General features: G+C 41.8%; 1 protein-coding gene across 4 annotated transcripts in view; it reads right to left on the bottom strand.

Moving 5' to 3' along the window:
- Positions 1-540: 540 nt before the first annotated feature.
- Positions 541-14418, bottom strand: part of larp7 (La ribonucleoprotein 7, transcriptional regulator) — a 49194-nt gene continuing 35316 nt past the window's right edge. For all 4 annotated transcript variants that reach the window (XM_055645656.1, XM_055645638.1, XM_055645663.1 and 1 more), the window contains 4 exons: positions 8676-8800; positions 6865-7027; positions 1543-1634; positions 541-997 (listed from right to left, as the gene is read on the bottom strand). In XM_055645656.1, coding sequence (XP_055501631.1) covers positions 917-997; positions 1543-1634; positions 6865-7027; positions 8676-8800 — 461 coding nt within the window. In that variant the 3' untranslated portion in view covers positions 541-916. The remainder of the gene's footprint in view (positions 998-1542; positions 1635-6864; positions 7028-8675; positions 8801-14418) is intronic.

The raw sequence follows: 14418 nt of genomic DNA, 5'->3' as shown, positions 1-14418 counted from the left end.
GTTCCTCAGTTATCAGGTCCCAATTTGAATTCATGCCATTACTCTGTTTCCTGTGAGAGATGTTATAACAATATGAGGTGGGGGATGTATGGTCAGCCAACGATGAACACCAATATGAACTAAAAGGTGCAACTTCAATTCTTGTATTCAACTGCAAGAGTCTTCAGTGTTCCCATTTTAAAGCCAGTTTTCATGTGCGAGCCTCAAGAGTGAACACTGATGAACTACGACCACGAAGATCATTCTGTAAATGCACAACTCTGCATGTGCACCTTCAAAAGCAGCTCGATGTTGCAAAAGGTCGTGGCGCCAAATCAATTTAGATAATGTACAAGTTGGGTCCTAAGTTTGATTTCCTTATTTTTATCTTGCAGAATACACAAATTAATAAAGTTAAAAAACAAATCTTTTTGGTTTTCACATTTAGATCAATTATCCCTGCTCAAATATTTGTGATGAGTGTAGATTGTTTCCCACTCCACTCCCCAATCTGCAATACACCCCACAAAAAACACAATTAAAAAAAATCTTTAAACAAAATAGGGAAAAAAATTGAAATGTATTTACTCCAAATCCTGTTTCACAAAGTAAAATTCTGAAACTACTGAAACCATACAGCAAAAAAGATTATCTAACCATACGTCCTGGGTTAATCTACCTTAACAGCTTACATTTGAGACAAATGTTATGGAAGACGATTTGCAGTGTTCAAATTGTCAAATTATAGCAACAATGAAAATACTGATTCAAATTTACACAATCCATAAAAAGGTCAAACTTTTCACTGCATTTCTTAAAAGTCCAACTGTGAGCATCTTTCTAGTTGTTGTAAACAGTATTAATACATAGTATAAAACTGGTAAAAAAAATTCAAAGTAGCAAAAGTCCTTTCAAAAGAAAGAAGATATTTTGGTTCTTAGTCTTCATCAGAAAAATGTATGTGCTTGCCAGCTGTGTGCGTCTTGGCCACGATTATTTTTTCAGCCTTGACAATCAACTGTAATACAGAAGGGTTTAAGAACTTGTTAAATTTCTCAGCCTACTGTGTTTATAGGAAAAAGAAGTAAATGAAAACACATTCCACATTCATAAAAATGCCACGCCTTTCTGAAAATGCTTAACATACACAAATGAAGCCCCAGTGAAGTTGAGTCGCCGGAGCCATGTGGCTGGGGCCTGAGTCGGTGCCACGGAGGCGTCCGGAGAGGACCCGGTTAGTGATAGTGGAGAGGTCGGTGGGGCGGTCGATGGGGCACAAACCGACAGACGAGGCCGGACCACGTGGAGCGAGGACTCCGCTGCCGAGGGAAGGAACAAAGGAGAACACGGTGTGGGGGATGGGGATGAACAATGGACAATGGGGACCTGGCGGGGCCGTGAGGGAGGGGGATGAACAAAAGGGGACCTGGCACGGATAATGTATATACTTTGTAACTTTGTCAGTGCCCTTATGTGGCAACTACTTGCATACCTTGGGTCTGCAAGCAAAGAATTTCATTGTGACTTGTCACATGTGCCAATAAAGTATTCATTCAATCATACCTTCTCGGTGCCTCGCTTTTTGTCCCGTGGGCGGTTTAATTTTGCTTGCCTATCCACTAAAATCTTCTGCCAGTAACGCTGCTCACCATCACCTTTCGACAGAAAGAAAACAAAACTTTTCAGAATTCATTCATGATGAAGACATCAACTTAAATTGCCTTTCGGGAAGTAGTGGTGATTCTGACTTGTTAAGCATTTTCTGTTTGCATAAAATCTGAAAATCCTGTGGCACAGAAGGAGCCCAGTCAGGCCACTGTGACAATATCACCAAGAACTGTGTTGATTTTTTTTTGTGTGGGGGGGATGTCTTCCTTGCACTTCCTGGTTCTCAGATTGTAAGGCTTTCAAGTTTAGGATTTCTCATCCAAACATTCAATATTGATTGGATTTCAGTTGATGGTTCTTCACTCTCACAACTCCTTGGATGAAAACAGAAATTTCAACTCCTCTCTAATCCTTCTAACCTTCTCCAATTAATAAAAAATTATATTTTACAGTCAAGGTTCTTGTTTCTCTCCATCCACACCTCTCACAACTTTACACCGGCTAATTGAAAAGCCAGCCTAATCAAGACTTCTCAAGAAGGGTTTCGACCCAAAACATCACCCATTCCTTCTCTCCAGAAATGCTGCCTGTCCCACCGAGTTACTCCAGCTTTTTGTGTCTATTTTCTCATAACTATAACTCTATAGCCACGACAGTAGACTTTGTAAATGTCCCTGCAACCTCAATAGTGCCATCACATCCTCTCTACCGTACGGTGACCAGAACGTACGTAGAACTGCACCTGAACATATACTAGCTCACAAGCTCCCGATCCGTCCACATCGGTCACCTCCCGCTACATACAGTAAGTCATAGCTAAACCGCACAGGAGCAGATCTCCCAGCCCAACCCCCACCTGCCAACCAAGTTGTTTAACCAAGCTTATCCCACTTGCTTGTGCTTGGCCCATATCCCATGGCCCATAAACTTTCCTATCCATGTACCAACATGCGTCTCTTAAATGTCATAATTGTTCCAACCTCTACCACATCCTCTGGCAATTTGTTCCTTGTGCTCGTTATCCTGTGTGTGAAAACGTTGTCACTTAATTTCCTTTGCCCAGTGATAAGCAGCACAAACTTTTAAAGAAACAAATTATCTGACTAATTTGATTGGATGCTTTGAGGAGGTAACAAGGAGAGTTGATGAGGAGAGCACCTTTATGTCACCTGTGTAGATTTTAGTGAGGTGTTTGACAAAGATTCACATGACGCATTAATCAGGTAGAGTGTCATGTTTGGGAATAAATATTGTTTCACTGGTAGAAAGCTAAGAATTCAGTTTGCCGAGTGTTTTAGTGACTGTCCAGGTTATGCAGGGCGTCATGTACAAAAACTAGGGCAGCACAGTGGTTCGATCCTGGGTTCGATCCTAACTACGGGTGCTGTTTGTACAGAGTTTACACGTTCTCCCTGTGATTGTATGGGAATTCTCTGGGAGCTCTGGTTTCCTCCCACACTCCATAAACGCACAGGCTTGTCGTCTAATTGGCTTTGGTAAAATTGTAAGTTGTCCCTACTCTGTAGGGTGAAGCCCCTGTCCCACTTGCGTGACCTGCACGGTGACCTCTGGCGAGTTTGACCGCGACCCAGTCGCGGCAAGGTCGCCACGAGGCCGAAGGAGGTCTTCGTCACTCTCCTTCATGGTCAAGAGTGGTCTCCGCGTAGTCGAGGCTTCAGCTAGGTCGCGGCGTATATTTTTAAAGATGTTAATAATTGACCGCGACTAAAAATAGGTCGCCGTGGGAAAAATCATTATGTTTTTAGTCGTAGGTCTAGTCGAAGCCGGTCGTAGTTGGTCATGATGCTAGTCGTAGGTAATAGCTCCAGGGTGAAAAAAAGGCAAGTAGAAAAAAAATGTTATTTAAACAGCAGAACGTCTCCTCTGTCACTCCAGGGCATGTTCATTCATAGCTGGAGAGTTATTTGGAGAGGAGACTTGTGTTTTAGAGATGGTACCAAAATGGCAGCAGCGCACGGGGAAGACACAACCCTAAAAAAAAACTGCCATGCATGTGTTGCCCACCCAGGAGGAGGAGTGGCAGGAGGTGATGCCACAGGAGGTAATAGTGCAGGAGGAGGTAGCCCTGCATGAGAGACCCCTGGAGGAGGAGACTAGGGCGGTAGTATATGTCCCCACCACCACCCCATCCTTCACTGCCTCATTTGAAGGCAGCAAAGCAGCCCTTTCTCCTGTGTCTGACACAGCATCAGAGGCAGATGCCCCATTGGTGGAGAGGGAGGGCTGGAGGAAGGTTATGCCCTACACCTTCACCAGGCAGCAGGAGGGGGACCTTGAGGAATGGTTCCAGCAGAATGCCATCCTGTACGAAAAGGAAAATGAGGGGGACAGGGACAACAAGAATGGCATGCTTGCCATCCACTGCCCCACATGTGTGCTTAAAGTTCCATCTTTTGTCAAAGCCCAGCGCCACTCTCTTCCAGTCATCTGTTGCACTGGGACAGTCCATCACCTCATCTCCATTCACCCATTGAGACCTCTTCTTGTGCTTCCTCTTCCCCTTCTGCCCTTCTTAAAAGGCTGCTGAAGCAAAAGCCGTAGTTGTATTTTTACTAACATCCGCCAAACTAGTTCCTTCCTTGCATGATCCAGAATGATTTAAAAAAAAACCTGGGAGGCATTTTTTAGTGAGGAAAAAATGCAGACATGACAACATTTTATCAGGTGATCATTTGAGCTGTAGACACTCGTCACTGGTCGCTGTTGGTTTTTGGTGTGGTCCTCTGAGGTGGAAGGGGGTCGTGCTCACTCATGGACCAATTTGCCAGAGACCATCCTCGAGTAAAACGTACATGGTCGAAGCTAGTCTTCAAAATAGTCGAAGAAGGTTTTCTTCATAGTTGAGGGAGGTCGACTATGAGGTCGCACACATAGTCGAGGAAGGTCGTAAGTCTCCGGGACCTTGATATTTTTTAGTCGCTTAAGGTCGCCAGAGGTCGCGGTGGAGGTCTCCCAAGTGGGACAGGCCCTTAATGCTAGTATACGGGGTGATCGCTGGTCAACGTGGACTGAATGAGCCGAAGGGCCTGTTTCTGCACGCTATCTCTAAATTCTAAAAACTCATGCTATTTGTACTTTACATAACAAGTTGACCGGATTCTGAAAGCCTGACTTCTAGACATCCCACACAAACAATCAAACATTTGGGAGAGCGGTGGGATGGATTTGCCAGCTGCTGCGGACCATAGACATCTTGTGGGAACGGGGCTTTTCTGTGCGCCTTCTCGCCTCAGCCCCCAACGAGCAGCAATAATGCGATAGCTGGATTGAGCTGAACAGAGATAGGAGCTCAAAGCAGACTCACTCATTCACTCAATGAGTCAGTGAGATGGGTTGGCAGCCATTCTAGCCACCTCTGTTCACTCTTCTCTCGCAACTCTTTTCTCATCCTCTTCCAGTATGAACGGTACGCAGGAACAGAATTTGTAGTAACCTGGAGGCTTCCTGCAATGACTTGGCTTAAAGGGAGGCACAGTAGTTGTTCCCGTCTACGGGTGCTGTCTGTACAGAGTTTGTACGGTCTTTCTGTGACCGAATGGGTTTTCTCTGAGATCTTCGGTTTCCTCCCACACTCCGAAGATGTACAGGTATGTAGGTTAATTGGCTTGGTATAGGTGTAAATTGTCCCTGGTGTGTGTAGGATAGGGTTAATCACTGCGGGGATCACATCGCTGCATGGACTCGGTGGGCCGAAGGGCCTGTTTCTGCGCTGTATCTCCAAACTAAAACTAAACTAAACTTGGGGCTATGATTAAATAGTTTGCTGGTGGTACCAATATTCACAATACCTGTCACAGTGCGGTCGATAGTGAAGAAATAAGTTCTAAGCTGCAGGCAGCGATCAGTGGAGTGATTATGTACAAAATAATCCAGAGAAGTACAAGATGCTGGATTTGGGTATTATTAAAACTAAAGAGTAACAGAGAGACCCTGGAGTACATGTAGGCAGACCCCTAAAATTAGCAGGATAAGAAGATATGTCGGTAGTAGCATAGAACCTAAGAGAAAGGAGGTTGTGATAGAAATGCATACTCGTTCTTAGGCAAGCACTTGAATTAAAGAGGGTTGTTTCTACGTCTGGTTTTGTGGGTTCTGGGATGGCTGTAGACTCTTCCACAGAAAGGGAGCCAAGGGACAGCTTTTGTCCACACAGTGGGTAGCATGCACATGGAACGAGTGGCTAGAAGATGTGGGATATAGGAACAACTGTGGAACAGAGACAATGGTAGACACAAAATGCTGGGGTAACACAGCGGGTCAGACAGCATCTTCAGAGAAAAGGAATAGGTGACAAAGAAAGGTCTCGACCCGAAACATCACCTATTCCTATTCTCCAGAGATGCTGTCTGACCTGCTGAGTTAATCCAGCTTTTTTATGTCTATCTTTGATTTAAATCAGCATCTGCAGTTCCTTCCTGCACATAGGGACAATGGTATTTGTTTACCCAAAGTCCAAACATGGCTGAATGCATTCATCTGGATGGGATTAATGTTGGGTATATGTCCCAACAAACACTGTAGCAGTTATGTGGACACATGTCTGTCACTGAATTACACCAGATTATAGGACTGATGGCGTTTCATTGGCACCAACTAATTGGCACGATGGACTGTAGTTCTTTGAACATCGGCTGTTGCGGTTTATGAACAAGGAAGAAATATGCCCAGCTGCCTGACATCTTAGTGGTGGGAGGTGGCAGGAGTGTTTGCTCAGAAAGCAAAGTGTGAGCAGCCATTCAGTTTAAAAACTTACTTTGTTATTTCCCAGGTTTTCGAGGTAAAAAAGAAATATGATTTCTCCTACTTCAATGCTACACACCCCTTCAGACACCAATATCCAACGGCAGGCAACCAATATTGCTGGGGACACATAAGAAACTGCAGATGCTGGGATCCTGAGCAAAACACAAAGTGTTGGCAGCTCAGAGGTAATGGACAGAAGACAGATTACATTTTGGTCGGGACCCTTCTTCATACAGATAGGAGGGGGGTGGGGATAAAGCTGGAAAAGAGAGGCAGGGGCGCAGCATGACCCGGCAGGTTCCTCCAGCACTGTGTTTTGATAATGTTAGGATTCAATAATTTCATTCAGCATTCTCCTTTTCTCTATCTGCTGCTCATCTCAATCCATGCATGCTTCCACCATTCACTATTTCATTTACATATCTTTGAAGCTCCAAAAATAGCCAACAGAAACTTTCTTGGATCATTTAAATATATACATGTAAAGCTAGATTTGTATTTGTTGAAGCTGACCTGTGAGGAGTTCAAGTTTCCAGTTGTACTTGCTCTGTATTTCTCGATGTGCTTTCATTACAGTTTGGGCATCTTCAGGAGTTTTAAACCGAGCATGTCCCTCAGTATCTCCATCAATCATATCCACATATAAAACTTCCACAGATGACTCCATCAAAGCATCCTTCATGTAAAGAAAAAGTGCATTAGAGAGGAGTGAAGTGATTTCCAAAACCCAATGTTAATTTCTAAACTCAAGGATAATTGCTGTGCCATTCTTTTCCTGTCAGGTCCATTGCTTCGACCCTAATTTTGTACATGACGGCTGTGATGTAAGATATTGATTCTCAAATATTCACAAATATCCTTATAAAGATTCTCCAGTCAATGCTGACATAAAAAAAAAACAACCAATAATAGTGCAAATACACAAAACCAATGCCCTCAAGTTTATGTAATTTAGAGGTCTTGAGGTTGTCGTGTTTAATAGCTTGATGGGTGCAGGGAAGAAGCTGTTCATGAACCTGGACGTTACAGTTTTCAGGCTCCTGTACATTCTTCCCGATGGCAGGGGTCAAATGAGTGTGTGGCCAGGGTGGTGTGGGTCTCTGATGATGCTGACTGGCTTTTTGAGGCAGCGACTCCTGCAAATCCCTCCGATGGTGGGGAGGTCAGAATCCATGATGGACTGATCAGGCCATTTAGACTGAGATGAGGGAAATGCCTTCACTCAGGATGGTGATTATTTAGAATCCTCTATCCCATTGAGACACAGTTACAGAGCTTATCCAAAGCAGAGATTGACAAATGTCTGGATTTGAATCACAAGATATGGGACAGTGCAAGAAAATGGCACAAGGTAGATTAGTCATGATACTGATAAACAAAAGAAACAAGCTCAGATAGCCAGATCCTAGCCCTGCACCCTAATCCTTGAGCTTATTTAATTGTGTCTTACATTTACTTGAAATACATTTGATTGATTTGTCTTTTATAGTGAGATGGGTAGAGTTAAGATTTCCACCAGTTCCAACATTGAAACCATGGGCTGAATGACCTTATTCCAGGTTACATTTTCTGCAACTCTCAAGGATGGTTAAGCACTATTAAATACGGCAACTTCCAAATAAGCTCTGAACAACATAGACTTAGGGCATTGTTTTTGTCTTTGCATGACTATTGTTTGTTTTATTTTTATATTAAAAAAAATGTTTTGTTGTATATTATGGTGTTTACAGAACACTAGGTTTACATATTTGTTGTGCTGTTGCAAGTAAGAATTTAATTGTTCTGTTTTGGGGCATTTGACATTAAAACATTGGTTCAAATATATGGGTCAACTTTATACCTGAATAATTACTCTTACAAGTCATCAGCATGATGAGCAGAATGCTTTCAAGAGAGAACTAGAAAGGGCTCTTAAAGATAGCGGAGTCAGGGGTTATGTGGAGAAGGCAGGAACGGTGTACTGATTGTGGATGATTAGCTATGATCACATTGAATGGCTGTGCTGACTCGAAGGGCCGAATGGCCTACTCCTGCACCTATTGTCTATTGTGTAATGCATTCAGATTTTCTAGAGAATAATACAAGATAACTTAATGAAGATAGGGCTGGAATGAATGTTTGCTTTGATTGAAAATCATACCAATAATGTAGGGGGTAAAAAAAAAATCTGAAATGTATTCTTGTTTAGCAGAAGAAATACATAAAAATGCCAAGAAAGTCACGAGAAAAACGGAAGGCACAATTTTTTGTTCCGAATGTTACAGAACAATAGGCTGACCCAAGAATTGGATCAAAGAAAGTCTACCTCCAGGGCATACATATACCTTGATCTGTTTCCTGCCCAGCAGGGGCTCAGTACTGGTGATCTTCACAATGACTCCACTCACAAACTGTGGCCCCAGGGTGTTAACCTTCGCAGAGGGATGGGTTTCTCCATCGTTAACCTTTGCTTTAGTAGAAAAGAACAATGTGGCCTTCGTCAATAGCTTTGAAATTCAAAGATACTTAACACTAACACATTCACAGAAACCTATCGTCCCACCCCCTCCTTAACATCCCAAGCACAATTTCAAAGTCTTTTGTTTTGCAGAACTATTTGCATTCTAATGCACTTACTCGTCCAGTTGATTAGACTCAAAGAATGCAAACTCTGAAGATTACCCTTGAATGGTCCCCAGAATCCCAAAGCAATTTTCAAGTTAAAAGCAAAGCCACATAACTCAAGGTTCTCAGGTTTGATCTTGGACAACGCTAAAATAGTTGTCCTCATGGATGTTGCAAATAAATTTTTAAAAATGGATGTTGCAGACATGGTGAGTGTGTAAGCAAGTGTGCTTGCTGGTGCACAACACAAGACCGAAGTGGCGAACACAATCCTACATGCTATTCATGATCTCCATCTAGAAATATTTTGGTAATGGTTACATCTCAAAGTCATAGAGACATACGATATGGAAGCAGGTCCTTCAGACCACCGAGTCTACATAAAACAACAGTCATCCACATAGAGTTATCCAGCAAGAGTTCTATTTTTTAATTTCCCCATATTCTCATCAACTCCTGCTCCCCCGATTTATACATCTTACCTACAGACCACGGCCAATTTATGAAGGCCAATTAAACTACTAAACCTCATATCTTTGCTTTGTTGGAAGAAACCTACAGCGTCTCCAATCTAAAGAAGGGTCTCGACCCGAAAACGTTACCCATTCCTTCTCTACAGAGATGCTGCCTGTCCCGCTGAGTTACTCCAGCTTTTTGTGTCTATCTACGAGTCACAGGGAGAATATGCAAACTCTACACAGACTGCACTTGAGGCTGGGATTGAAAGGATAGAACCCAGCTCTCTGGCATTCTGAGACAGCGATAACCCTATGCCGCCTGTGTGTCGTACAGCATGGAAACAGGCCCTTCGGTCCAACATGCCCCATTTGCACTACATGTACTCCAGTGTGTGTGTGTGTGTGTGCGTGTGTAACTGCCTGGAGATGTACCCAAGATTGTTGCACCCTGCTTACTAAAGACGGTCTTCAAAATATTCATCATTGGTTCAAAAGTGGCTTTCAGAGTCAAAAGCAGGATATGATTTGTCATATTTTGAGGAGATATACTGCAATTAGTCATTAATTTTTGGTTTTACTCTGAACTTAAGCACCAAAGCTACAAGACTTTATGCAGCAATCACCACCAGTCAATCATAACAAAAATCAACCAATATAACTGGTTGAAGTTTGTAGGCCACTAGCACAAACCAACCAGACATGAATGTCAATAAGAGCATGTCAGAAAATCCCAATAACTGCTGAAAAGCTCATTGCAGTTAGTCACAGAGAACATGAAGTCAGGCCCTTCAGCTCAACTTGTTCATGCCAGCCAAGATGTCTCCCTGAGCTTGTCCTATTTCCCTGCATTTGGCCCATATTCCTCCAAAACCTTTCCGATCCTCGTACTTGCCTGATGTTTTAAAAAATATTTTAATCGTACCTGCCTCCACAGCTTCCTCTAGTAGGTCACTCCATATATCTACCATCCTCTGTTCGGAAAACATGGCCCTCAGATCCCTTTTAAATCTTTCTCCTCTCACTTTAAATCTCTGCCCTTTAGTTTTCTACTTCCTGCCTTGGGAAAAGGACTGACCATTCACCTCATCCATGCTTCTCATAACTTTACATACTTCTACACTATCACCATTCAACCTTCTATGTCCCAGGGATTAGAGCCACAGCCTCTCAACCCTTCAGTTCCAGTAGCATCATTGTGAATCTTTTCTGCAGCCTTTTCAGCTTAATGACATCCTTTCTATAGCTGGGCAACTAGAAATACACACCATACTCCAAGTATGGTCTGAAAAATACCCTGTACATTTGTAGCAGGGTGTCACAACTCCCTACTCAATGCCCTTACAGTTGTAAGTAAGTTTGCCAAAGGCCTTCTTCGCCACCGTATCCACCTGCGTCCCCACTTTCAAGGAACTACTACTTGTTCAGTGAAATTTGGCTTCACCAGTGTCCAAATTTACATTAGTAAAGTTTCACATTGCTGGGCAAATTAGTTCACGTCGTCTTGGAAGTAAATGATCTCCTCTCTGCAACTACTGTCCAGAGTTTGCACCCTGCAGTATGGGACTGATTAAAATATGTTCCAAATGCACCCGCTATATCTTGACCCTGCCACTATTTCTAATCAGCTCAGGTATTGAAGTCCTTGATGTTCATATTGTGTTCAAACCCTCTACATGTGATGGGCATCAGCAATGCAGCAGTGGTTCCCTTGAATTCCAGATGAACACACCCAATCTCAAGAGAGAATCCGAATGTTTAGCTGTCATGTTGAAAAATTCACGGCGACCATATTGAGGCCGCGACTAGTTCCCAGAATGCGGGAACTCCTCACGACCATGAAGGCAACCACCCGCGAATATGTGGCGACCATGAGGCGACTGCATTGTCTCCTGCAGTCGCCTAAATGGACAGGCCCATTACTTGCTGCAACTTTACAGGCACAATAATGCAACTGTACCCTCACATGTTGAAGAAATGCGACTCCTCCTAACAGACAAAGCAGACCAATTCTTAATGATTTGGTCTCCATTTATCGACTTCTTACAAGCATATGGTGCAACATAACTTGTCATATGGTGCAACATAACCGTAAATTAACTGTTTCAGGATCGGGTGAAGGGTGGTCAAGAATAATAAATAGCTATTTCTCCTTCAGTCCCCTGTTTTCTATCTCCTCTTTTTCTCTCTCTATTTTCTCTCTTTTCTTCTTTCCTTCACCTTACTGTTCGATATCACGCAGTTCTCTATTTTTCTACTATTCTTTCTTTTCTTCCATTTACTGCTAAAAAAAAAGAAGTTGTACATAAAATGTAACATGTCAATATATATTAGGTATCTACAAGGTACCACATTATTGTACTTACTTCTAATACATTTTTTTTTAATTAAAAAAAATTAATGCAACTGTACAATAATAAATATCCCAATAAACAATAATACTAGGTAACCAGACCATACTTGTGCAAACCACCCAATCTATTCACTGGCTGTTAATAAACCCCACTAGCATGACCTATCACCCTCATCGGGTCACATCACATCTCTTGCCTGTCTGGTCACTTTCTATCACAAGCCCCAAACTATCCTGGCTACACTTCCATTCATACATTCCAGAGCAGTCAGAGTCAAAATTCCCAATGCTTGATCAGGCCCGTGCACTCTCGAATGCTCCAGTGCTCAGTCTCACAACTTAAACCAGCACCACAATGTATCCAAGTAAAGAGTCTTCCCCAACTGTACAATGGTGTGTATGAATGTTCAGTCAGCTAATGATGGCAAGAAAGGCTCTTTTGCTGTTTAAAAAAAAAAATCATGAGATTATGGGCATTGCTCATAATGCTGCAAATTAGAGTAATTGAGTCATACAGCATGGAAACAGCCACAACACACTAAGATGCCCTTTCTACATGTCTAACCTGCCCACATTTGGCCCCTTATCTCTCTACACCTTTCCTATTTGTACCTGTACAAATGTCTTTTAGCTATTGTTATAGTACTTGCCTCCACCGTCATCTCTGACAGTTCATTCCAGACTTTTGAGTGAAAAATTATTGTTCATCTTTAATAGTCATTGCATTGACTGCTTATTGGAGAATTACCGAGTCAACACATTGACATACTAGGTCTGGCATCATATTCAGGCTGTACGTTAAAAATGCAGATTTCTTTCATAGAAACATAGAAAATAGGTGCAGGCGTAGGCCATTCGTCCCTTCGAGCCTGCACCACCATTCAATATGATCATGGCTGATCATCCAACTCCGTATCCCGTACCTGCCTTCTCTCCATACCCCCTAATCCCTTTAGCCACAAGGGCCACATCTAACTCCCTCTTAAATATAGCCAGTGAACTGGCCTCAACTACCTTCTGTGGCAGAGAATTCCAGAGGATCACCACTCTCTGTGTGAAAAATGTTTTTCTCATCTCGGTCCTAAAAGATTTCCCCTTTATCCTTAAACTGTGACCCCTTGTTCTGGACTTCCCCAACATTGGGAACAATCTTCCTGCATCTAAAACCCTTAAGAATTTTGTAAGTTTCTATAAGATCCCCTCTCAATCTTCTAAATTCTAGTGAGTACAAGCCGAACTTTCCTTACAAACATTGGCGAATTGGTTTAAAAAAACATATTTTGGCAGTATTTGTCCTGATTACTGATGGCAGGTTTTTAAATGCAAATTTACATTTTAAATATTAATTCACTCCAAATAACCTGGATTCCTTGTTCAGGGAAAGTTACTTGTTCAGTCGGGATTACACAATGCACCAGGAATTAAATCTGAACGACCATCAGCAGCCAAATCAGAAAAATAATTCCAACACTTAGTGACTGGTCTTGCTCTTTGGTTATTTGATGAGTTTGCAATGGTAAATTAACGCTAGAATTAAATAAGTTCTCATAAACTAATATGCAACTATCTCAATCCCATTTACATCCCCCAAAAAAGCAATCTGACAACTCGGAATCCAAACCATCGCTTCTTGTAAGGGCCAAAGAGTTTCTCACAAACAGCAGTAGGCACTAAGTAGTGTTTATGTTTGCTAAAGTCATCCTGATCACACAGGAAGATATATTGCACCTTATTAAAAAACTGTGTCCCACCATTTGGTTACCTCTCTAACCTAATTATGGTTGATATTAAAAGATAAGCGCAGGATAGGGTGTTCAAATACCGGCCTCCAGTTAACATAACGACAGTAAATAACCTCCTATTGTGCACTGCTGAACAATACACACAATTTTGTCTGACACAAAAAAAAAATCACACCTTGATAAAAGAATGCAAATGATACTGTGATCATGTTTAGCTTGAATCAAGATAAACTTCATCACACTCCACAAGATAACTCATGCAAGTTAATTTAATTTACTGAGGACAATTAGAATCTCAGATTTATGGCAGGAAATTCAAATTATGATGATTTGTGGTTTGCAGAGCATTCCATTTCAACATATAAATGAGCATTAAAGTTTAAAGCAACAGTTTGATGTAATTAACAGCGATGTTGCTTTAAAATAGCTTAGATTGTGAAGGAGTGTAAAATGCAAAATGGGTAGCAATAGGGGTATAAAACAAATGCTGAATATTAACTAAAACAGTCTTAAAATCATATTAAAAAAATTAGAAAGTGGGCCAAAAAGCATTAAATTGTCCATTTTTTCAGGACAACTCAGTTCAGGTCAAACAGGAAATGTAAACATTTTCCTATGTTTCTTTGATTTGGAGTTGGGAGAATATTCCATGCTTGATTTAAAGCTTGCTTATATGCTTCAAAACAAATAAAACTTATGCAGGGTGATAAAACAAATTATTTTCTTATATACAAAAAATTCCCAGATCTCTTAACACAGTCAATTATTCTAAGAGAACCAAAATGTGAAAGACAAGTCGGCTCTACTTCAAGGAGCCCAGTGGTTACAGGAAGTTATTTAGCATGGACATCATTGCTGAGCCTAAATTTACCTTAATTTAAAATGCAATACAAGTAAACACCTTCCGGTTGCA

This window comes from Leucoraja erinacea, chromosome 1 (genome assembly GCF_028641065.1).
Source record: "Leucoraja erinacea ecotype New England chromosome 1, Leri_hhj_1, whole genome shotgun sequence".
NCBI classification, from domain to species: domain Eukaryota; kingdom Metazoa; phylum Chordata; class Chondrichthyes; order Rajiformes; family Rajidae; genus Leucoraja; species Leucoraja erinaceus.
The sequence above is the reverse complement of the archived record's forward strand: the minus strand, read 5'-3'. Positions and strand labels throughout refer to the sequence as shown.